The sequence below is a fragment of the Ursus arctos genome, unplaced genomic scaffold, assembly GCF_023065955.2.
Source record: "Ursus arctos isolate Adak ecotype North America unplaced genomic scaffold, UrsArc2.0 scaffold_6, whole genome shotgun sequence".
Classification (NCBI taxonomy): domain Eukaryota; kingdom Metazoa; phylum Chordata; class Mammalia; order Carnivora; family Ursidae; genus Ursus; species Ursus arctos.
Window position 1 is genome coordinate 54,152,831 of NW_026623078.1, and position 24,499 is coordinate 54,177,329.

General features: G+C 38.6%; 1 protein-coding gene across 2 annotated transcripts in view; it reads left to right on the top strand.

The window, feature by feature from the left end:
- The window catches only part of FZD6 (frizzled class receptor 6), a 37,755-nt gene extending 14,950 nt beyond the window's left edge, over positions 1-22,805 (top strand). For both annotated transcript variants that reach the window (XM_026495596.4, XM_026495597.4), the window contains exons 3-7: positions 13,078-13,274; positions 16,106-17,123; positions 18,236-18,384; positions 19,646-20,074; positions 21,313-22,805. In XM_026495596.4, coding sequence (XP_026351381.2) covers positions 13,078-13,274; positions 16,106-17,123; positions 18,236-18,384; positions 19,646-20,074; positions 21,313-21,481 — 1,962 coding nt within the window. In that variant the 3' untranslated portion in view covers positions 21,482-22,805. The remainder of the gene's footprint in view (positions 1-13,077; positions 13,275-16,105; positions 17,124-18,235; positions 18,385-19,645; positions 20,075-21,312) is intronic.
- Positions 22,806-24,499: the final 1,694 nt, after the last annotated feature.

A 24,499-nucleotide genomic window follows, 5' to 3' on the forward strand; every position in this document is an offset into this window, starting at 1 on the left:
ATTCTATAGTGTTATATTGGTTTCAGGTGTACAAGGTAGTGATCCGGCAATTCAGTATATTACTCAGCGCTCATCAAGATAAGTGCGCTCTTGCATCCTCATCACCTGTTTCACCCATCCCCCAACCCACCTCTTTTCTAATAACCATCTGTTCTCTATAGTTAAGATCTGGGTTTTCTGGGGGGGGGAGGGGTGTCTTTTTTTTCTTTCTTTATTCCTTTGTTTTGTTTCTTAAATTCCACATATGAGTAAAATTATATGGTATTTGTCTTTCACTGACAGGCTTATTTCGTTTAGCATTATACTCTCTAGTTCCATCCATGTTGTTGCAAATGGCAAGATTTCATTTATTTTTATGGCTGAAAAATATTCCATTATGTATCTACCACATCTTTATCCATTCATCTATCGATGCACACTTAGGCTCTTTCCATAATTTGGCAATTGTAAGTAATGCTGCAGTAAACAAAGGGGTGCATATATTCCTTCAGATTAGTGTTTTTGCATTCTTTGGTTAAATACCCAGTAGTACAATTACTGGATCATAGTGTAGTTCTGTTTTTTATTTTTTGAGAAACCTCCATACTGTCTTCCACCATGACCGCACCAGTTTGCATTCCTACCAACAGTGCAAGAGGGTTCCATTTTCTCCACATCTTCACCAACACTTGTTCTTTCTTGTGTGTTTAATTTTAGCCATTCTGACAGGTGTGAGGTGATATCTCATTGTGGTTTTGATTTGCATTTCCCTGATGGTGAATGATGTTGAGCATCTTTTCATGTGGCTTTTGGCCATCTGTATGTCTTCTTTGGAGAAATGTCCGTTCATGTCTTCTGCCCATTTCTTGATTGGATTATTTGGTTTTTTGGTGTTGAGTTGTATCAGTTGTTTTACATATTTTGGATACTAATCCTTTATTGGATACATCATTTGCAAGCATATTGTCCCATTCAGTAGGTTACCTTTTAGTTTTGTTGATTATTTCCTTTGCTGTGTAGAAGCTTTTTATTTTGATGTAGTCCCAATAGTTTACCTTTGCTTTTATTTCTTTTTTTTTAAAGATTTTTATTTATTTATTTGACAGAGATAGAGACAGCCAGCGAGAGAGGGAACACAAGCAGGGGGAGTGGGAGAGGAAGAAGCAGGCTCACAGCAGAGGAGCCTGATGTGGGGCTCGATCCCATAACGCCGGGATCACGCCCTGAGCCGAAGGCAGACGCTTAACCGCTATGCCACCCAGGCGCCCCCTTTGCTTTTATTTCTTTAGCCTCAAGAGACATATCTAGAAAGATGTTGTTATAGCTGATGTCAGAGAAATTACTGCCTGTGCTCTCTTCTAGGATTTTTATGGTTTCAGGTCTCACATTTTAGTTCTTTCATCCATTTTGACTTTATTTTTGTTTGGTATAAGAAAGTGGTTCAGTTTCATTCTTTTGCATGTTGCTGTCCAGTTTTGCTAACACCATTTGTTGAAGAGACTGTCTTTTCCCCATTATGTATTCTTGCCTTTTTTGTCAAAGATTAATTGACCTTATAATTATGGGTTTATTTTTGGGCTTTCTTTTCCTTTCCATTGATCTATGTGTCTATTTTTGTGCCAGTATCATACTGTTTTGATTAGGACAGCCTTGTAATATAGCCTGAAGTCTGGAATTGTGATACCTCCAGTTTTGTTTTCTTTTTCAAGATTGCTTTGGTTATTCAGGGTCTTCTGTGGTTCCATACAAATTTTAGAATTATTTGTTTTAGGTCTGTGAAAAATGCTATTTGATTGGGATTGCATTAAATGTGTAGATTGCTTTGGGTAGTATAGACATTTTAACAATATTTGTTCTTCCAATCCACAAACATGAAATATCTTTCCATTTGTTTGTGTCACCTTCAATTTTTTTCACCTGCGTTTTACAGTTTTCAGAGTACAGGTCTCTCATTTCTTTGGTTAAGTTTATTCCTGGGTATTTTATTATTTTTGGTGAAATTGTAGATGGGATTATTTTCTTAACTTCTCTTTCTACTGCTTCATTATTAGTGTATAGAAATGCATCGGATTTCTGTACATTGATTATGTATCCTGCAACCTTGCTGAATTAATTTAACAGTTCTAGTAGTTTTTTGGTGGGGTCTTTAGGATCTCCTATGTATAATGTCATGTTATCTGCAAATAGTGAAAATTTTACTTCTTCCTTACCAGTTTGAATGCCTTTCATTTCTTTTTGTTTTCTGAGTGCTGTGGCTAGGACTATATTGAATAAAAGTGCTGAGAGTGGACATCCTTGTCTTGTTCCTGACCTCAGGGGAAAAATTCTCAGTTTTTCCCAATTGAGTATGATGTTAGCTCTGAGTTTTTGATATAAGACCTTTATTATGTTGATGTATATTCCCTCTGAACCTACTTTGTTGAAGGTTTTTGGCACGAATGGGTGTTGTACTTTGTCAAATGCTTTTTCTGCATCTATTGAAATGATCTTATGGTTTTTATCATTTCTCTTATTGATGTGATGCATCATGTTGATTGATTTGTGAATATTGAAGCACCCTAGCATCCAGGAATAAATCCCACTTGAGCGTGGTGAATGATCTTTATAATGTATTGTTGGATTCGATTCACTATTATTTTGTTAAGGATTTTTGTGTCTATGTTCATCAAAAATATTGACCTGTAGTTGTCTTTTGTGTGTGTGTGTGTGATATCTTTACCTGGTTTTGGTATCAGGGTAATGCTGGCCTCGTAGAATGAATTTGGAAGTTTTCCTTCCTCTTCTATTTTTTTGTAAAAGTTTGAGAAGAATATGTATTAACTCTTCTTTAAATGTTGTTAGAATTCATCTGTGAAGCTGTCTGGTCCTGGACTTTCGTTTGTTGGGAGTGTTTTGATTACCCATTCAATTTGATGGCTGGTAATTGGTCTGTTCAAATTTTCTATTTCTTCCTGATTCAATATTGGGAGTTTATATGTTTCTAGGAATTTATCCTTTTCTTCTAGGTTGTCCAATTTGTTGACATATACTTTTTCACATTTTCTTACAATCCTTTGTATTTCTGTGGTGTTGATTGTTGTTTCTTCTCTTTCATTTCTGATTTGGTTATTTGAGTCCTCTCTCTCTCTCTCTTTTTGTTTTTTTTTTGTTGTTGTTGTTGTTTTTTTGTTTTTTTTGTTGTTGTTGTTGTTGATCTTTTCAAAGAACCAGCTCCTGGTTTCATTGATCTGTTCTATTGGGTTTTTTTAAGTTCATCTATTTCTGCTCTAATCTTTATTATTCTCTTTCTTCTGTTGGTTTTGAGTTTTGTTTGTTCTTTTTCTAGTTCCTCTAGGTGTAAGGTTAGGTTGTTTATTTGAGATTTTTCTTGCTTCTTGAGGTAGGCCACTATTGCTATAAACTTCCCTCTTAGAACGACTTTTGCTGCATCTCAGAGATTTTGGAACATTGTGTTTTCATTTTCATTTCTGTCCATGTAAATTTTTATTTCTTCTTTGATTTCTTGGTTGATCCATATGTTGTTTAGTAGCATGTTATTTAATGTATATGTGTTCTTTCCAGACTTTTTCTTGTGGTTGCTTTCTAGTTTCATAGCATTGTGGTCAGAAAAGATGCTTTGTATGACTTTGATCTTTTTGAATTGGTTGAGACTTGTTTTGTGGCCTAATACATGATCTGTTCTGGAGAATATTTCATGTGCACTTGAAAAGAATATATATCCTGCCGTCTTAGGAAGGACTGTTCTGAATATATCTGTGTCATTCAAAGTCACTGTTTCCTTGTGGATTTTCTGTTTGAGTGATCTGTCCATTGATGTAACTGGGGTGTTAAAGTCTCCTACCGTTATTGTATTACTATTGATTAGTTCCTTTATGTTTGTTATGAACTGTTTTATGTAGTTGAGTGCTCCCATGTTGGGTGCATAAATATTTACAATTGTTACATCTTCTTGTTGGATTGTCCCTTTTATGATAATATAGTGTCCTTTTTTGTCTTTTGTTACAGTCTCTGTTTTAAAGTCTATTTTGTCCAGTATAAGTACGTTATGCCACAGCTTTCTTTTTACATCTGTTTGTGTGATAAATGCTTTTCCATCCCTTCACTTTCAATCTGCCTGTGTCTTTAGGTTAGAAATGAGTCTCTCATAGGCAGCATATAGATGGGTCTTGTTTTTTTATCCATTCCATCCCCCTATGTCTTTTGATTGGAGTGTTTAGTTCATTTACATTCAAAGTAATTAATGATATGTATTTATTGATATTTGGTTACTTGTGTGGTTGTTTTTATAGTTCTTCTCTGTTTCTTTCTTCTCTTGCTCTCTTCTCTCATGGTTTGCTGGCTTTCTTTAGTGATATACTTGGATTCCTTTTCTTTATCTTTTGTATATCTATTACTGTTTTTTAATTGTGGTTACCATCAGGTTTGTATATAACATCTTCTGTATATATCAGTCTATATTAAGTTGATGGTCACCTGAGTTTGAACCCATTCTTTACTCTCTCCCCTGCTGTGTTTTATGTATATGGAGTCATATTTTATATTCTTTTAATTTGTGAGTCCCTTGACTGATTTTTACAGAAATTTTACTGCTTTTGTGGTTCCTACTTTTTTTACTTTTACTTATGGTCTTTCCTTTCCACTCAAAGAGTCCCCTTTACCATTTCTTGTTGGGTTCGTGTAGTGGTCATGAACTCCCCTAACTTTTGTTGTCTGGGAAACTATTTATCTCTCCTTCTATTCTGAATGATAGGCTTGCTGGATAGATTATTCTTGGCTGCAGATTTTTTTTCCTTTCAGCACTTTGACTATATCATGCCACCTTCTTCTGCCTGCAAAGTTTCTGCTGAAAAGTCTGCTGATAGCCTTATGTGGTGTCCTCTTGTGTGTAAATGTCTTCTTTTCTCTTGATGCTTTTAAAATTTTCTCTTTGTCACTACTTTTTGCCATTTTATTTACTATGTATGTTGGTTTGGACTTCCTAGGGTTGATCTTGTTGGGGGATTTATGTTTTCCTGGATCTGGTTATCTATTTCCTTCCTCAGATTAGGGAAGTTTTCAGCTGTTATTTATTCAAATACATTTTCTGCCCCCTTTCCCCTCTCTTCTTCTTCTGGGATCCCTGTAGTGAGAATGTTATGCTTGATGAAGTTGCAGGGTTTCCTAAGTCTGTTCTCATTTTGCGTAATTTTTTTTCTCTCACCTGTCCAGCTTGATTACTTTCCATTACTCTGTCCTCGAGGTTGCTAATTCATTTTTTGCTTCCTCTAGCTTACTATTTATTCCATCTAGTGCATTTTTTTTTAAGCAGGGTCCATGCCCAGCCAGAAGCCCAATGCGTGACTTGGACTCATGAACCTGAGATGCAGACTTGAGCTGAAAATCAAGAGTTGGACACTTAACTGTCTGAACCACTCAGGCACCCCTCTCTGTAGTGTATTTTTTATTTCATTTGTTGTTTTCTTTATCTTTGATTGGCTCTTTTTATCTCTTTTTTTAAGAGTCTCACTGAGGTCTTCCACACTTTACTCAAGTCCAGTGAGTGTCTTTATGATCATTACTTTAAATTCTCTATCAGACACATTACTTATCTCTGTTTTGCTTAGGCCTCTTGCTGTGGTTTTGTCCTATTCTTTTATTTGTTACATATTCCTCTGTCTCCTCATTTTGTCTAATTCTCTATGTCTGTTCTGTGTGTTAGGAAAGTCAGCTATGTCTCCCACTCTTGAGAGTAACGGCCTTGTGAAGAAGAGGTCCTGTAGTGCCCTGCAGTAGCAGTGCCCCCTGTTCACCAGAACCTGGTGCTTCAGGGGTGTCTCCTATGTGTATTGCATGCTGTGTGTTGGCTCTTCTGCACTGGCTCTCTTTTTCTGTTGTGGGCAGTGTTTGGTCCATGTGTTGTTAGTAGGCCAGTCTGGGGCCACCTTGGGCTTGAGTTTAGTCAGACCAGGCATTTGCCTGAGTTACTCTAGCACCAAACTGAAGGGTGCTTTCCCTGTGTTGTCCCCAGAGAAGCTTTTATTGGTTGATAGGCCTGCAGTCAGACCAACTGTCTGCCCCCAGCCTGCTGCTGGGATTGTCCGACTGGGGTGTGTGGTTATCTTCTCCTCACCCAAGGGTAGGAGTCACTTTGGAGTGGTACCAGCTCCTGTCATGGCTGCTTGCACAATGCCCAGCTTGTGGCTCTAGTTGGAATAGGCTCCAACCAAGAGCTGTTGGAGGGGGCAGGGCCCACAGTGGCCACAAGGTTTATGCTGGTTGAGGGGAGCTGCCATTGCAGGGTGTGGCTGGTGCAGCTGCTGGTGTGGGGCCTGCAGTTTTAATAAGGCATGCTGGTCTTCAGTGGGACCCACCACCACTGGAGGATTGAGGCTTCACAAAGCACAGGGGTTGGGAGACAAGGTGTTGGCAGGGTGCGCCAGTGTTCTGGGGAGAGGACACTCAGTGCTGGGACTGAGGCAAGCTTGGCTGGAGGGGGCGGATCCCCTAAAAGGGTAGGTGGTGGTATAAGCAAGTTTAGGTAGTGAGTGTCAGCTCTGGGCTAGTTCCCAAAAGTGGCCATGTGTTTGTGCTGGTGGCGGGAAAGGGAAATGGTGCCTGCCAGCTCCTTTGTTCCTGGGGGAGTCCCCCAGGGATCTCTATCCCTTGGGGACACACTCTGAAATTAGTAAATAACCCTCCCATATGCCCCAGGCTGCTGCCTCTATGCTCTATCTCCATGGGTTGTTTGTAGTGCTTTCTCTTTAAGGTTGGGGACTCAGCTGGCTCTCCCAGAAACCAGCCTGCTGATTTTTAAAATCCTAGGCTTTAAGTTCCACTGGTTGTGAGAACTCACAAATTTAGCCCCTCTAGTTTTAAAAGCCAAATGTTATGGCACTTCATCTTCCCCATGCAGGCTCCCCTGTGTGATAGTCTTTCTCTCCCCTCTCCACATCCATGGCTCCCTCCTTTCCAAGGACTGCCAGGGTTCATTTAGATCTGACCACATCTCCACCCTCCTTACCCTCGTCAGTGTGACCTCCTCTCCACCTTTAGTTATGAAGTTGGTTCCGCCAGTCTTTGGGTTGTTTTCTGGGTTTTTTACACTGATGTGAGCATTATCTAGTTCTATCTGTGGGCCAAGGTGAGCTTAGGGTCCTCCCATTTCACCATCTTACCAGATACTCCACCTCCATTCCTTTTTATCTTTCAGAAATGTCTCAGTGTTTATAGTTCATTGATAAGACCTTTTCCTAGTTTTTTGTAGAGCTATAGATTTTCTTTTTTTTAATCCTTAAACCTTTTTTCCCATTTCAATGACGTTTGGAGAAGAAGAGGATGTTAATATGTAAATTCAGTGCATTCCTCTTGAATCAGAATTTTCATCTTCTCTTACTCTATTTGTTCTCTTTGGGCACTTTCATTCACATATTTCAATTACCTTTTTCATAATGATGGGTTCCAAATCTATGTTCTTTACCTAAAGTCTCTTACTTACAGAACTTTGCTTATATAACTGTCTGCATGTTTCATGGGCATTTCAAACTGTCCATCAACAGGTGAATGGATAAACAAATTATGGTATAACCACATAATGAAATACTACTTAGCAATTAAAAAGAATGAACTGTTGACGCACGGAACAACATGGATGAATCTCAAAATAATGATGCCAAAGGAAAGAAACCAGACAAAAAGAATATATGTTGTATGATTCCATTTATGTAAAACTCTAGAAAACACCACTCTATAATGACAGAAAGCATATCAGTGGTTGCCAGGGGAGGTTATTGACTTGGGGTGGGGGTAGGGCGTGAGAGGGGAGATAGGAGAGAGGGATTACAAAGAGGCAAGAGGAAACTTTTCATGATGATGGATATATTTAGTTCCTTGACTGTGATAATGGTTTCAAGACCCATCAAAGTTTATACTTTATCCATGTTCAATTTATCATATGCCAACTATACCTAAATAAAGCTGGAAGAAAACCCTCAGTATTAAAGGCTTTTAACAGAAAAACAGCAGTTCCTGCCCACTCTTCTCTATGCCCATCCCAATCCTCCTCCCCAAAGGCAGACACTTTGAACTCTTTCAAGCCTCTTCCGATACATAGGCCATGTTCTAATATGCTTAGTCTGTTACTTACTGATCTTCCATTTAGAACTTCAAGCAGTCTCTGTTTATTCTTTCCTCTTACAGTAGTTGATATTTATTTGTCTAACTCAACCATTTTTACTTCTCCTCCCAACATTCTAATACAATTCTTGGTTAAATCAGTCATCAGTGCTAGCATTATTAGGAACATTAAATATTGTACATTACTGAGTCAAGTAGTATGCTTTGATTGCATGTATTTCTTTAATATCTTCCCTCTTGGTTAATGCAGTAACTGCATCTTCCCTCATTTACTTTGTTTTTTATGTACCTATAGCTAATTGTTTTCCTGATTTTTTAGACATCTAATAGTGATTTTTCCAGATGCTCAAAATATATAATCTGTCAGTTCCAGTCCCCCATTCCCATTCCCTTGAGACATTCCTCCTTCAGCTGTCTGTCCTCCCATATATGCCCTGATTGTTTTCTGGACTAGATACAGAGCTGTCATGTTAAGGCTTCCTCTTGCCATTCTCCAATGTTGGATCAACTAATTTGTGAGTCCCATGTCATTTTCCTTCATGGCTTATTCATATATTCCTTCAGTTGGTTTTAAGAATACTACATCCTCTAGTTGCTTCCTTAAAAGGGATACTTGAAAGTTAACATTTTTTTATTCCTTTCAGGCCCCAAAAGGGTATTATTTTACTCTCACCTAAATGTTTGGTTGGGTATAGAATTCTAGGTTAAAAGTAATATACCTTCAGAATATTAGAGTTATTTTTTGCACTGTCTCCTAGTATCTGATATTATTAGATATTCAGAATTTAATTCCTTTGTGTGTGACCTGGTTTTTTTTTTTTCTATTTGGAAGCATTTATGGTCTCTTTATCTTGATGCTCTGAAATTTTTTATTGATGTGCCTAGTTCATTCATTGCTCTGGATAGTTCATTTATTTAACAGATATTTATAGAGAAATCATTCTACACATGCACACACACACACACACACACACTGTTCAAGGCGCTAGGGATATAGCAGTGAAAAAAATAGACAAAATCCCTTTCCCTCATGGAATTTACATTCTAGTAGTAAAGGCAGAAATTAGGAAATAAACTAATATATAATGAAATGCCAGATAGTGATAAGGACCATAAAGAAATACAAAACAGAATAATGGAACAGAGAATGGAAGGACAATTTTTTACATAGGATGGGCAGGGAATGCTTCTCTGAAGTGACAGTTATGCAGAGACCCAAATGAATGAGGACACAAGCCATGTGACTATGTGGAGGAAGAGTGTTCTAGGCAAAGGGAATAGCAAATGCAAAGATTCTGAAGCAGAAATACACATGGAATGATGAGAAGCAAAAGGCCAATTTGGTGGCACTGGAGTGAATAAGAGAAAGCATGGCAGGAAATGAGGAAAAGGCTGGTAGCAAAGTGGATTTGTAGCCAGGGGCTAGAAAATCTAAGGCTTCTTAGGACTTGGTAAGGACTCTGGAATTTATTCTAATGGAGTCTTTTGAACAAGGACAACTTACATTTTAAAGAATCACATTGGTTGGAGGGGGGATCTGAATGGAAATTGTCAGATTTGCAAGAATGTTAAGTAGTGAGACGATTGGGAAGCTATTTCAGTTGTCTAGGTGAAAGATTTAGCGGCATAGACATAGTAACTTAGTGAGAAATGAGATGATTTGAAATATATCTTGCAGGGAGAACCAACAGGATTTGCTCCTGGATTGAATATGGGGTAAGAGAAAGAGAGGAGTAAAAGCTGAATCTTTAGATTCTTGGCCAGAGAACTTGGTGATGGTGGCACCACCTAACTGAGATGGGGAAGACTGAGGGATTGTTTGGGAGATAGGGTGCAGTGGGATTGAGCTATGTTTTGGACATACTGGGTTTGAGATGCATGTGGACAGCTTAGTGGAATTCTCCAGGAAGCAGGTGGTCATCAAGTAGAGAGTTCACAGGAGAGATGGGGCCAGAGATAACTTTGGGAATCCTTCATGTACAGTTGGTATTTAATACCATAGTTCTGGACGAGTTTCCCCTGGGGAGTGAGTATAGATAAGGTAGAGGTCTGAGGATGGAACTCTCAAGTACTCCAATATTTAAAATTGGGAAATGGAAGAGGATCAGAAAAAGAACAGCGATGAGATAGGTAGAAATCCAGGAGAATTTGTATTCTAGAAGCCAGTTGAAAAAAGTGTTTCACAAGGAAGGCAGGATCCACTGTGTAAAATATTGTTAAGAGTTTAGTAGCATGAGGACTTAGAATTGACTATTGGATTTGACAATATGGAGTTTATTGGTGGCTCTGACAAGCAGTTTCACTGAAGTGTGAGGACAATTGGAGGGAGGCTCAAGAGGGAATGGGAAGAGCAGAATTAGAGAAAGTAAAGACAACTATTTTGAGGAGTTTTTCTATAAAGGGGAACAGAAAAATGGAATAATGGCTGGATGGGGATTGTGATATGGAGTCAAGGAAAGGTATTATTGTTTTGTTTATGATGGGTGATAATAGAACAAGTTTGTCTGATGGGATAATCACTGTAGCATAGGGTTTGGAATTGGAGGGGTTGGAAGAGAGAAGAATATGAGAGAGATCTCTGTAAAATAAAATTGACTGGGGGCGCCTGGGTGGCACAGTTGGTTAAGCATCCAGCTCTTAATTTCAGCTCAGGTCATGATCTCAGAGTCATGAGATTGGGCCCCACGTTGGGTTTTGCACTCAGCATGGAGTCTGCTTAAGACTCTCTCTCTCCCTCTACCCCTCCCCCAGCTCACACTCTCTCTGTCAAATAAATAAATCAAAAAAAAAGAAAAGAAAATTGACTGAAGTTTTAGCCCAGAAATGTTTTAATAGTAAGATTGCAGTGCGATGCCACCTTTTTCAGTTTGTAAGCTAGTACCCTTCTGTTCTGAAAAATGTTCTTATATTCTTTATTTGACTATCATCCATACCTCATTTTCTCTGTTCTTTCTGGAACTCCTTTAGTCATGTGTTGGACACTTGGACTGATCCTCTGATTGGGAGGATTTTCTCTCTGATTGTCCATCTCTTCCCTCAGCTTTATCTTCTAATCCTTCTGTAGAGGTTTTTTTTTATTTGAGCTATCTTATTAATTTTCCATAGCATCCTGTCCCTTTTAAATGGATGCAATAACTTCTCATTTACAATAGTAAGGTTTTTGTTTGTTCTGTGATTTGTTTTCTTCTGTTCCCTGCATAATCTCTGTTTCCTCCAAATATTCAATTATCTGCTTGCTTGCTTTGGTCACCCTTTGATGTGAATGGCTTTCTTCAAATGTCTGACGATCCTTGGCTACCCATTTTTATTTGTGCGGGGCCCTAAAAAGCTGTGTGTGCAAGAATGGGGCTTGTTACCTGTGGGCTTCATTGTAGGGTGAGCTCAAGTTCGACTGGCTTTTTCATTGTCAGTGTGTCTCTTCAAGACTGTTGAGTTTTTTCGAAGAATGGGGGTGGTAGGTATATGCCTGAACAGAACAGGAACAGGGAGGTGAAGGCTTCATGTTTCTGTAGGTAGACTGTTATTCAGTCCCTCTCTTTTCTCTTTGTGCGTTATCTCTGTCCTGTGCTTGACGCCCCAAGTGCAGAACATCTCCAGCTCCGTTTCTCCTGGAAACAACCCTGGTAGAATGAAATAATCATCTGGGCTGGCGTAGGGTGAGAGTAGCCTTTTGTGCTACTTGGTACCTCAAAGAACAGACTCTCGGGTTATTTAGAGCACATCAGCTCATTGTCATCTGAATGTCTCCACTCCTTCTTCATAGTCCACCCTGTGTCCCATTAAGCCACTTTCCACTCCTCTAATAGCTTTCCATCTTGGAAAGCCTGGGGCTTTCTTTTTTGTTGTTTTTGTCATTGGAAAAGTCAGATATGCTAATGTGATCGCTTCTGTTCACTTACTGATGGGTTAGTGCCTTTTTTCCCCTTTATTATAATTTAGTGAGGAAGCATGAGGAGGGAAAGGGGGTAAACATACATGGTTAATGTGCCAGGTTTATCCAGAACCCATCTGCACTCTCTACAGTGTAATCATCACAATAACTGGCATTTATTGAGTGCTTACTACATGCCAGACACTGTTTGAAGTGCTTTACGTTTATTAACTCTGTACTCGTAACAATCTTATGCAACAGGTACTATTATTATTGCCATTTTACAGATGAAGAAACTAAGGCACAGAAACGTTAACCCGACAAAGTTACACAGCCAGTAAGTGAGGGACTAGCATTCCAACTCAGCTGTCAGACTCTAGAGATACTTCCTGCTTTTAAAACTCTCCAAAGTATTTCATTCCTTAATTTCAAAAATCCGGACAACTTAGCATGCCATTCCTGATCTCCAGGATCAGGCCCAGCGTACCTCTCCAATCTCACCTCTCTCTACTCTGCCCTTAACACCACCTCTTTGACCTCATATTCTAGCCACGCTGAGCTTGCCCTGCATGGACAAGGTTCTAGTGATCCTCGCGCCTTTTTCATGCTCTTCCTCTGCCCCAAACATTCTTTCGTTCTCTAGAATGCTCAGTACAGTGTTAGGGTATTCCATTATATACTTATAAGTTGAATATTTGCATAATTTATTTTACCTAGCAATCAACTCATACTTTTGATTTGATTTAGCATGTCTTCTTGAAAAATGTATAGTTGAATAAAATAATAATGTTCCATTGCATATGAAAGGTTCATAAGTCTAACAGACTAACTGAAATTATCTCCTTAAAATGTGATTGTATTGAGGGGCACTTGGCTGGCTTAGTCAGTAGAGCATATGAGTCTTGATCTCAGGGTCATGAGTTCAAACCCCATGTTGGGCATAGAGATTAGTTAAAAAACAAATTAATAAATAAAAGTGAAAAAATTTGTATTGAGAGTGAGACGTTCTTTTGGAGTGTAAGTAAGTGAAAATGTATATACTTTAAATATTAAATGAATTCCATTCATTTGTTATTAAAATGTTTTCTCACCTCATCTTCTGTTTTTCTTAATAGCCTTTTCTTCCTCTTGCAAATTTGGAATGTTCACCAAACATCGAAACTTTCCTTTGCAAAGCTTTTGTACCAGCCTGCACAGAACAGATTAATGTGGTCCCACCTTGTCGTAACTTTTGTGAGAAAGTTTATTCTGATTGCAAAAAATTAATTGACACCTTTGGTATGCGATGGCCTGAGGAACTTGAATGTGACAGGTAAATTATGTTTTCAACTGAAAGTTACCAAAACGGAAAGCTATCTTTTAATGTTGCTATTAGTTTTCTAGAATGTTTGTAAGAGGCTTTCATTATTTAATTCAACAAATGTTTATTGCACACTTAACATATGCCAGCCACTGTGGTGATAGTGTTTTGGACACAGTGGTGAGCAAAAACAGATTTGCAGTGGGAACTTATAGTGGGGTGGGAGGAACAGATAGTAATCAAGTAATTATAATAATAAATGTAAAATTATAACCATACTAGATCCAACAAAGGAGAAGTACACAGTTCTCCAAGAACATGTAAGGGTGCCTTTGACCCAGACTGGGGGGAAATGAACGTATTATCAATTCACTGACCTTTTTGCACCTTGACCTTGATTCATTACTTCTGTCTCCTATTCTCTAGACATTGGGGGATTGCAATTTGAAATATTCTGCTGATATAATGAGACCCCACATGATAAAGCTGGGAAGCTGTGTCTATCTTTTTGTGTCTTTATCTGTAGACTAAGGTATAGAAGCTTTGTGGCAGTCGTATACTTCCGGCAGATAATTGTTTTCAGGAGCAATTGATAATATATAAAGTAGAGGACGCTCATACCTTACATTCTGGGCAATCCCCTTCTATAGAAACTTTCACACAAACAAGGAATCATGCATAAGAATACTGATTGTCACATTATTCCTAATTTTTTAAAAAAAGTGAAAAAGTGAAAGTCCATTGTAGAATGACTGGTAAATTGTGAGGTACTTACACACTAGAACACTGCGATACAGCTGATAAAATTAATGTAGTTGATCCACACCTGTAAACATGGATAAATCTAAAAATTATACTGTTAAGTAAAAAATGAATGCTGTGGGTTAATATATATAGTATGATGTCATTTATATACAATTCAAAACCTGTGAAACATACTATATAACACAATGGTTAGAAAATCACATAGTAAAAAAAAAATTTTAATGCATATGGAGAATAAAAACTGAACTTGTGGTAATGAGTATTTCTGGAGAGAGAGAAAAGAGAATAGGACCAGAAAGGGGTCCCAAAAGCTAGAAAGCAAAACTGACATAATATTAAGTTTTAAAAATGCTGGTAGATACATAGTGTTCTTTTTGTGGGCAAACTATTTTATTAATTGCTACTCTTATCTATATCTAAAGCATATTTTAAACATTTCCTTGTTGGGGTGCTTGGCTGTCTCAGCTGGTGGAGCGTGCAATTCTTGATCTTGTTATGAGTTCGAGTCCCACGTTGGGTGTAGATATTACTTAAAAATAAAATCTTTAAAAAAAAATAAATAGCTTTCTTCTGAAAAACTCCCACTAATTTATTTTTTTAAGGATTTTATTTATTTGAGAGAGAGAGAGAGCACAAGTAGGGGGAGGGACAGAGGAAGAGGGAAAGGGACAAGCTGACTCCCCCATGAGTAGGGAGCCCAACGTGGGGCTCAGTCCCAGGACCCCAAGATCATGACCTAAGCCAAAATCAGATGCCTAACCTACTCAGCCACCCAGGTGACCCAAAACCCACACTAATTTCTAAACTATATAGACCCTCTAAATTAATACTGGTACGTAGAAACTCACCTGTGTAGTAAAGGGTTTCACAAAATAGAAATATGCCTGTGTATATCACTCTGGTCTGCCATAAACAAGGGAGGCAAAGAGTGCAAACTTCCAGTTGTAGATAAATATGTCATGGGGTACAATGTACAGCATGGAGAATATAGTCAATAACGTTGTGTTGATTTTGTGACAGATGGTGATTAGATTTACTATGGTGACCATTTGTCAATGTATATAAATGTTGAATCACTATGTTGCACACCTAAAACTCATACAACATTGTATGTCAACTATACCTCAATTAAAAAAAACCCAGCCAAACTGAAACAGAATAGTGATGAGAATTAAGCTGGTCCCCAGTCTATCTCTTGGTGATCTTCTTGCCTTTCTTTAACAATGTAGAGATCACCTGAACTCAGTCCAGGAGAGGGAAGGGTCTCATTTCCGTCAATTTTAACTGTCAAACCTTAGTCATATGGTTGAGCTCCTTTGTGGGCATTAGAAAACAAGTGAACTTCCCCAAGTCTTGTATTTTTAATGCTATAAACAGACAAGCCAGCACTTTTTTGTCTGGAGACTACTAGTTAAGATAAATTCTTTCTTTTTTTTAGGATAAATTGTTAGATATTTAGTCTTGGAAGCAGAAATTATTTAAAAATTATTAATTAGGGCACCTGGCTGGCTCAGTCAGTGGAGCATGCAACTCTTGATCTCAGGGTTGGGAGTTCAAGCCCCACTTAGGGTGTAGAACTTACTTTAAAAAAAGTTTACAAGGGGCGCCTGGGTGGCTCAGTCATTAAGCGTCTGCCTTCGGCTCAGGGCCTGAACCCAGGGTCCTGGGATCGAGCCCCACATCGGGCTCCCTGCTCTGCTGGGAGCCTGCTTCTTCCTCTGCCTGCTGCTCCCCCTGCTTGTGTTCCCTCTCTCCCTGGCTGTCTCTCTCTCTGTCAAATAAATAAATAAAATCTTTAAAAAAAATGTTTATAAAATAAAAATTATTAATTGATCATTTTCTGAGTAAGGGAATTTTCATAGTCACTTGCCTGGTATTAAATATATGTTAGCGTGGTGGGGGCTCACTAACAACTACAAGTTTTTAGTTAACTTCAAAGCTCCAACCTATAATTTATCCAGGTTGTGTGTCTTCCCATCAATTATGAATGCATCAGGTAATACTTTAGAGCTGGAAAGCATAGCATTAAAATAGTGAATCAGTAAAAACATTGACTTCAGTTTTTATAATCTCTACAGGTTGCAATACTGTGATGAGACCGTTCCTGTAACTTTTGATCCACACACACAGTTTCTTGGTCCTCAGAAGAAAGCAGAGGAAGTTCAAAGAGACATTGGGTTTTGGTGTCCAAGGCATCTTAAGACTTCTGGGGGACAAGGCTATAAGTTTCTGGGAATTGACCAGTGCGCACCTCCATGCCCTAACATGTATTTTAAAAGTGATGAGCTGGAGTTTGCAAAAAGTTTTATCGGGATAGTTTCAATATTTTGTCTCTGTGCAACTCTGTTCACATTCCTTACTTTCTTAATTGATGTTAAAAGATTCAGATACCCAGAGAGACCAATTATATATTACTCCGTCTGCTACAGCATCGTGTCCCTGATGTACTTTATCGGATTCTTGTTAGGCGATCGCACAGCCTGCAATAAGGCAGATGAGAAGCTAGAACTCGGGGACACAGTAGTTCTGGGCTCTCAGAATAAGGCTTGCACTGTTCTGTTTATGTTTTTGTATTTTTTCACAATGGCCGGCACGGTGTGGTGGGTGATTCTTACCATTACGTGGTTCCTAGCGGCAGGAAGAAAATGGAGTTGTGAAGCCATTGAACAAAAAGCGGTGTGGTTTCATGCCGTTGCGTGGGGAATACCAGGTTTTCTGACCGTGATGCTTCTTGCTATGAACAAAGTTGAAGGAGACAACATTAGTGGCGTTTGCTTCGTGGGCCTTTATGACCTGGATGCTTCTCGCTACTTTGTGCTCCTGCCACTGTGCCTTTGTGTGTTTGTCGGGCTGTCTCTTCTTTTAGCTGGCATTATTTCCTTAAATCACGTTCGACAAGTTATACAACATGATGGCCGGAACCAAGAGAAACTAAAGAAATTTATGATTCGGATTGGAGTCTTTAGTGGCCTGTATCTTGTGCCACTAGTGACACTTCTGGGATGTTACGTCTATGAGCAGGTGAACAGGATCACCTGGGAGATAACCTGGGTCTCCGACCACTGTCGTCAGTACCACATCCCATGTCCTTATCAGGTAAAGAGCATTTGTATTAGTTCACTAATTTTTTCAAGATTTTATTTATTTGAGAGAGAGGGGGAGAGAGCACATGCACATGAGCCAGTGGGGAGAGGGAGAAGCAGACTGACTGAGCTGAGAGCCCAACACGGGGCTCGATCCCAGGATCCTGAGATCATCACCTGAGCTGAAAGCAGGCTCTTAACCAACTGAGCCACCTAGGAGCCCCTGTAGTAGTTCAGTATTTAACTTTAACATAGAGGATGTTCCCTGGAAGTACACTTCAGCTAGTCTGAACATGACATTAGATTTTTCAGAAGAAAATCCAGTGGACAGAGGGAATGATTCCCTGGGCATTAGAAGAAACTGGAGTCAGGGCCTCAAGAATTCTTCCTCAAGTTTAGACTTTGGTTACAATCTTAAAGTGCCTCCTTTGCTATTCTTTTAAAAATTAAATTCGGTTGCGGAGGCAGATAAATAATAATGAGGAACAGAAACAGAAGAACAGGTCTGTCAACTCCTGCTGAATTGGGAGTTGTTTTTAATTCTTCCATTAGTGGGGGGAAACCATATTTGGGTATATTTAATTTGATCATATCATCTTACAATTTTTTGTTTCGTATATGCTTATAAAAACAGAACTTATTTTACTGTATTGAACTGATACTTATTACACTCTCACCAACCAAATTTTTAAAAACACAACAATGCATAAAGACTCGAAAATACTATGTTGTTCCAATGAATTTAAATGTAATTTTTTGGTAGATTTAGTTTAGGAAAGTAGATGAATTCTTAAAGCCAGATATTTTGGCAATTTTAAGAGGCTGCTATGTTTATAGGGAAAAAATGCTGGGAAATCAAGCCAAGATTTAGGATATTCTTTCTAAATATATTTAAGTGTTTTTCCTTTCTAGCTATGTATTTTGATACACAGATAAGCTCTTCATTCAGAACTTTAGTAAAGAATATACTTAAAGCAGCACTATTCATTATATTATGCTATGTCAAGCACTTTATAATAAAACAGACTGAAGATTTATATTTTTTATTCAGCTTTTACATTGACTATATAGACTTCTTTCCACTTAAAATGTATCACTGAAATTGTTATTCATTTTTTTTTGTAGGCAAAAACAGAAACTCGACCAGAATTGGCTTTATTTATGATAAAATATCTGATGACGTTAATTGTTGGCATCTCGGCCGTCTTCTGGGTTGGAAGCAAAAAGACCTGCACGGAATGGGCTGGGTTTTTTAAACGAAATCGTAAGAGAGAGTAAGAAGCTATTGAATTATCTGATGTTGTTTTAAATTAAATAGAACAAATACCAAGGAACTATTCAAGTCATCATTGTACTGGAGTTTCGTTATGTCAACTATTACATCAAATTTGGAAATCTTTTTTCTAGAGAAATATACTTTATTTTGTTTGGCGTTCGTTAAAATAGTCTTTGATCTATACTATTCTATTGAAATATGAATGAAAGATTTGTAAAGTGTGCATTTTCTTTACACAGCTTATTAATATTATGCTATCACTGGATTCATTATTTTGGGTGCAGCATTTTAAATTTTAATTATTTTATCAGTGATAAAAGATTAAATGAGATCAAATATATGTAAGGAAATCTAGAGAGCATGATTCAAATATATTGTATGATCATTGTTTACTACCTTTAAATTTTACTACACATAGTGCTGGCTTAAAATATCACTTATTTGCCTTGCCTTAAGATGGTAAAATTTTAACCTTATGTAGTATTTTATAATAATATAGGAGATTTGCAAGTAAATAGTTCAATTTGGTTATATACATTGTATGCTCTATACAGTCAACAGTGTAGTATAGGTTTTCAACTATTCCCCATTGGTTTAATAAACTTTTTGGGGGTAAAAATTTCAGAGCTATAGATCTTTTCTAAGTTTTTGAAGTCTGAAGAATTGCATCTATTTTTTTTAAGATTTTATTTGACAGAGAGAGAGATAGAGAGCGGGCACAAGCAGGGGAAGAAGCTGAGGGAGAAGGGAGCCTGACTGAAGAATTGCATTTAACTGCACTTTAATTTTTTTGCCCTATTATTATTTATGTATCCCATATTTATATACTCACACTTCAGTATAACTTGCTAACTTTAATGTTAGAAAGCAAACAATTAAATTTAACGACAACCATTCTATGTTCTTTCTCTTCTGGTTTACTTTTATGTTTGATATATTTATGTGTGACACACAGATAGTCCCTACTTTATGCTGCTTTGAGTTTCCTTGTCCTCATCCTTTGGTTTGGCTTCTTTAATTTCTTACCAATCTACTTAGGCCGACAAAGGTAACTAACAGTGTATGCAAAAAAGATTTCACTTGACAATCTACTTATAGCTCATAGTATCTATAATCTCAGATTTCGTAACTATAAATGGTTTAGAATTTTTAACTTAATTGACTAAGGGTTTTTGGTATAAGATATGGGATATGCTTTTTGGCTTCTCGATAACACTTAACATTTACCAAGTCAGCCCTCTCCTTGGTTTCTCTTACAGTCCAATCAGTGAAAGTCGAAGAGTTCTACAGGAGTCATGTGAGTTCTTCTTAAAGCATAATTCTAAAGTTAAACACAAAAAGAAGCACTACAAACCGAGTTCGCATAAGCTGAAGGTCATTTCCAAATCCATGGGGACCAGCACAGGCGCTGCCGCCCATCATGGCGCCTCCTCGGTGGCGATCACCAACCACGATTACTTAGGGCAAGAGACTATGACAGAAATACCAACCTCCCCAGAGACATCAGTGAGAGAGGTGAGAGCAGATGAAGCGAGCACCCCCAGATCCAGAGAACAGGACTGTGGGGAGCCGGCCTCCCCAGCGGCATCCAGCTCCAAACTCTGTGGGGAACAGGCCGACCGGAGAGGCCGGGCCGGCAATGGGAATGATAAGATCAGCGTATCCGAAAGTATGCGGAGTGAAGGAAGGTGAGCGTGGATTTTGTTTTCTTAAATCGGGACCGCTTTGAATATTGCATTATATACTTTTTTTTTTTAAGATTTTATTTATTTATTCGACAGAGATAGAGACAGCCAGCGAGAGAGGGAACACAAGCAGGGGGAGTGGGAGAGGAAGAAGCAGGCTCATGGCGGAGGAGTCTGATGTGGGGCTCGATCCCAGAACGCCGGGATCACGCCCTGAGCCGAAGGCAGATGCTTAACCGCTGTGCCACCCAGGCGCCCCTGCATTATATACTTTTTATTAAAGCATAGCACATCTGGAAAGAAAATATTCTAGGAGATGACATGTTCATACACTTAATCCAAGGAAGTTTGGGTTTAAGAAGTTGAGGTTCAGACTATAAATGTGCTGTTTGGTAGTTCGATTCTTAGCTTGGAAAAGAGCCTTCAGGAATGTTGTTCAAATAGGAAAGTGATGTTCGTTTCTACGGTAATTGTTAAGTGTTGCGTGTATATTTGGGTTAATGTTTAAATCCTTCTGAAATAGAGGCTATTCAGTTGTAACTTGTATCATAGTACTAAAAGGCATTTGTCATTTTATATGGAGATGATTATAAAATGTTTATTTTCTGAACATGAAAGAATATTGATATTAATGAATTTTTCCAAATGGTCATAGGTGATTCAAACACAGGTAAACATCGAATTAGCCAGAATGCTGATAGCTAAATACTTTTAGGTCTCAAGGTTGTCTCACCTCCCTCTTCCGAAACTAGACCAAGTGCGCCTTCTTTGTGTCCCCGTAACAGTTTTTGCAGACTGGATTCTAATTAGATATATGCCTTTAAAACTCCACTAGATCTGTAAACCCTCAAAGGCGGAGCTGAGGTCTGATTCATCTTTGTGTTTCCATCTTTGTGTTGGAATTACACCATGTCTCATCCTTGGTGGGAGATGAATAAAATACTTGCTAAACCAAGGGCCAGAATCCTGCCATATTAATTGTATTCCCCAGGCTGCGCCGTGCTCAGCCCGTGCACGGGCGATGCTAAATGCGGTTTCTGACGTTAGCGAAAACGGTGTTTGAAAATGAAGTATTTGTATTTTGAGGTGTCAGGGTGCACATAGTTTTAGTTACTTATGCTCTGATAAAGGTGCGTGTTGGTTGGGAGTCAAACTCATGGAAAACGGGTGGCAGTTGTAAAGACAGTAGGCATCGATTTGTGCTCTGGTCCTAGCATATCACCTTTCGTCTTCTTACCTAGGCTAACTCCGCAAAGTGACGTCACCGAAACGGGCCCGGCGCAGAGCAGCGGCCTGCAGGCCCCTGGTTCTTCGGAGCCGGGCAGCCCGAGAGGCTCCACGTCACTGCTCATTCACTCGGCTTCGGCAGGGAGCAAAGAGCAGGGCCCCGGCGGTCCCTCCGATACGTGAGAGACAGGTTCGCCCGTTGCTGAGAAGGGGATTCGTGCTACACTGGAGAGGACAGCACCTGTCTTACCATCAGCGTTCTGTTTTGCACTGACAGCCACGTTGCCTGCTGTTACACTGGCAACGGTAGATTCCGAGAATAGGATTCATTCCGCACAGAGGTTAACGATGACAGTATACTCAGAAAGCAGAAATGTGCAGGTGAATAATAGTTTTTCAACCTGTGTGGGAGGAGGGAGTTAGAGGAATCTTCCTTTTCTATTTATGAAAATTCTACTCTTGTTAAAAGTATTTTAAGATGTGGTATATGCTGTTTCACTTTTATGGTCTAAAATCAAGATATTTCTTTGCTAAAGTATTTAAAACTTATCTTTGTATCTTTTTTTTATATATTTGAAAATAAGTGTATATGGACTTGAACTTTTTTAGGAATCCTGGAAGCGCTACTCAAATATCGTTCTGTTACTCTCATGTGCTCGCACTACTTTGGCAGCTTTTACACGGAGTTCCTAAGAAAATGGAGAAATAGTATTCTTTTATGGTATAAAAAATATTTGACACAACAGAAGGAGTTATAATAGGAATTCAGCTTTAAAATAAACCTGCTTATTCCACTCTATCTTCCCTGCGTGAATTTTATAAAGTCCTTTTGTTTTAGGAATTTCATACATCTGTTATGCCACTAAAATAAGGTGCTTGATGTCCAGTGTTGATTGTATTATGCTGCTCGATGATCCTTCTACATTTTTAAATAATATGTCCTGAAGGATTAGATGAAATGTTACTCTGTTAGAAATTAAGCCAAGTGCAATTGATTTCTTTTTAAAAAAAATGTTTTATGACCACTCAAGATTGTATCTTTATGACCATTTATAGTTGCTTGTACTTCTGTTTTAACTGTTTTTTAACATTTAGAATACTAAATTTTGTACACTATCTTTGTCAGACATTACGTAGAATTCATTTCTATACTTATATAGGATTTTGCTGAACATTTAAATATATGTTTAAAAAAAGTGTTAGCAATATTAGTGCCAATCAAATGGGGAAAAATGTAGTCATGATAAATAAAATGTATTTTATATAGCATACTTTAAAATATTAAAGAATTTTCTTAATTTTATTTCCAGTTAAGTGTTATACCTTGAACAATGTTTTCTGATGCTTTGGGGTTTTTTTCCTCAGTTTAACATTCTATTAAGCATAAAAAGAAAATTATCATGTACTGTATGGAAAATGTAAATATTAACTTTTCCACATTTTTGAACTTTGTATACAAAAACATTGTGTGATCTTTCCAGTAATAAAATTTTCTCTGTGTAAGAGATTGTAGAGTATTCTGTGCTTATTTTTAGTGGTCCTGACCCAGGAAGTGGTAGAATTTTTTAGATCAGTGGCTCCATAACTAATAAGCCAGAAGCATTTTTTTTTTTTTTTACTGGAAAAATAGAAGACAGGACTCTTATTTGTCATCTGTTACGATTTCTTCCCAGAGTATACATTATACAGCCATATTTACCGTACTTTTTAAAGCCAGTGGAAGACCTAAAGGATGGGGTAAAGCAAAGGGAACCCAGGACCCTGCTTTCACTCCTGGAAGTGGGAAAAAGAACAATATTAAAGTAAAACATTTTAAAAAACGGTAAGACAGTGAGAAATTGCCAGGCTAAGACCTGGGAGAAGAAAGAAATTCACCCTGCCAGCCCCAACAATTGGAGCTTCTTTGCCCAGGGAGCATTTAATGATTGGGAAAAGGTAGCTGAGAGGTTGAACAGTTAGTTATTACCATCCTCGGAGGGCTGGGCTCAAGGGAAAGAGGGTCCACGCACCACATGGCACTTAGAATTGTGACCTCAAAAGGATGAGTCCTAGAAGTGTAAAGTGTCAGGAAAGCAGCGCTGCTTCAAGTTATCCGGGTGGACTGGAAAAAACCTCTTACTCTGGAATTAGAATTAGGTAGTTCTGGATTAGAGGTAGGCAGAAGCAAATGGAAATCTTGTCTGGAGGAAGAAAATGTCATTTTCTGTACTCTACAAATATTTTTTCCAATACGATAGTCATCATATAATCAAACATAAGCAGGCATGCCAAAACAATACATGAGTAAGAATTGGCCCAAACATCCGACAGGACGAAAAGATCCAGAGGTACTCCTGAATTACGAGGCATGGATTTGCTAAACTCATGTAACTTAAAAATACGAGACACCACTACAGCTATTAGAATGGTTAAAATCCAAAAGACAACTGACGATATCAATTTCTGGTAAGGATGCAGGGCAACAGGAGTGCTCATGCATCGCTAACGGGAACGCAAAATGGTACAGCCATTCCAGAAAACAGGAGCTTCTCAACACAGCCGAACGTGGTCTCACCCTCCGATCCCGCGATCCCACTCCTAAGAATTTCTTGAACTGAGTGACGTGGATACTTCATCCTTGAGGTGCAGAATTCTTCACTCAAGTCTGGCCAGCACATAGCCAGTGGCTCCCTTCCAAAGAACACAGTAGGGAATGGGGCGGGGGAAGAACTTCCACGGTAGAGAAACTTGACACTGCCCGAGCCAGGGGACAGAGTCGACAGCAGTAGAGGGCCTGTTGAGAGTTGGTGCCCTTCCTATGAGCTGATGAAAATGGCACTTGGCCTTGTGATGATCTTCCTCCCCCAAAGCCATAACCTCAGTCTAGCTGTGAGAAAAGCAGGCAAATCCCAACAGATGGACATTTTACAAAATACCTGACCAGCACTCAAAGCTACCAAGATCATCAAAAATTAAGTCAGAAATGGTCACAGCCAAGAGATGCCTAAGGGGACATGGTGACTGGATGTCATGTGGTTTCCCGGAAAAGGAAAGGTGCTGTAGGTAAAAACTAAGGGCATCTGAATGAAGTACAGGCTTTAATTTAGACGTTCAATTCAGTGAAATGTCCTTTGCGTATGTGTGGTCTGTGTGTGTGAGAGAGAGAATTTCCTCCCTTCTGCTTGCTCTTTTTTACTAGAATCCCTTTCAATCCAATCGTGG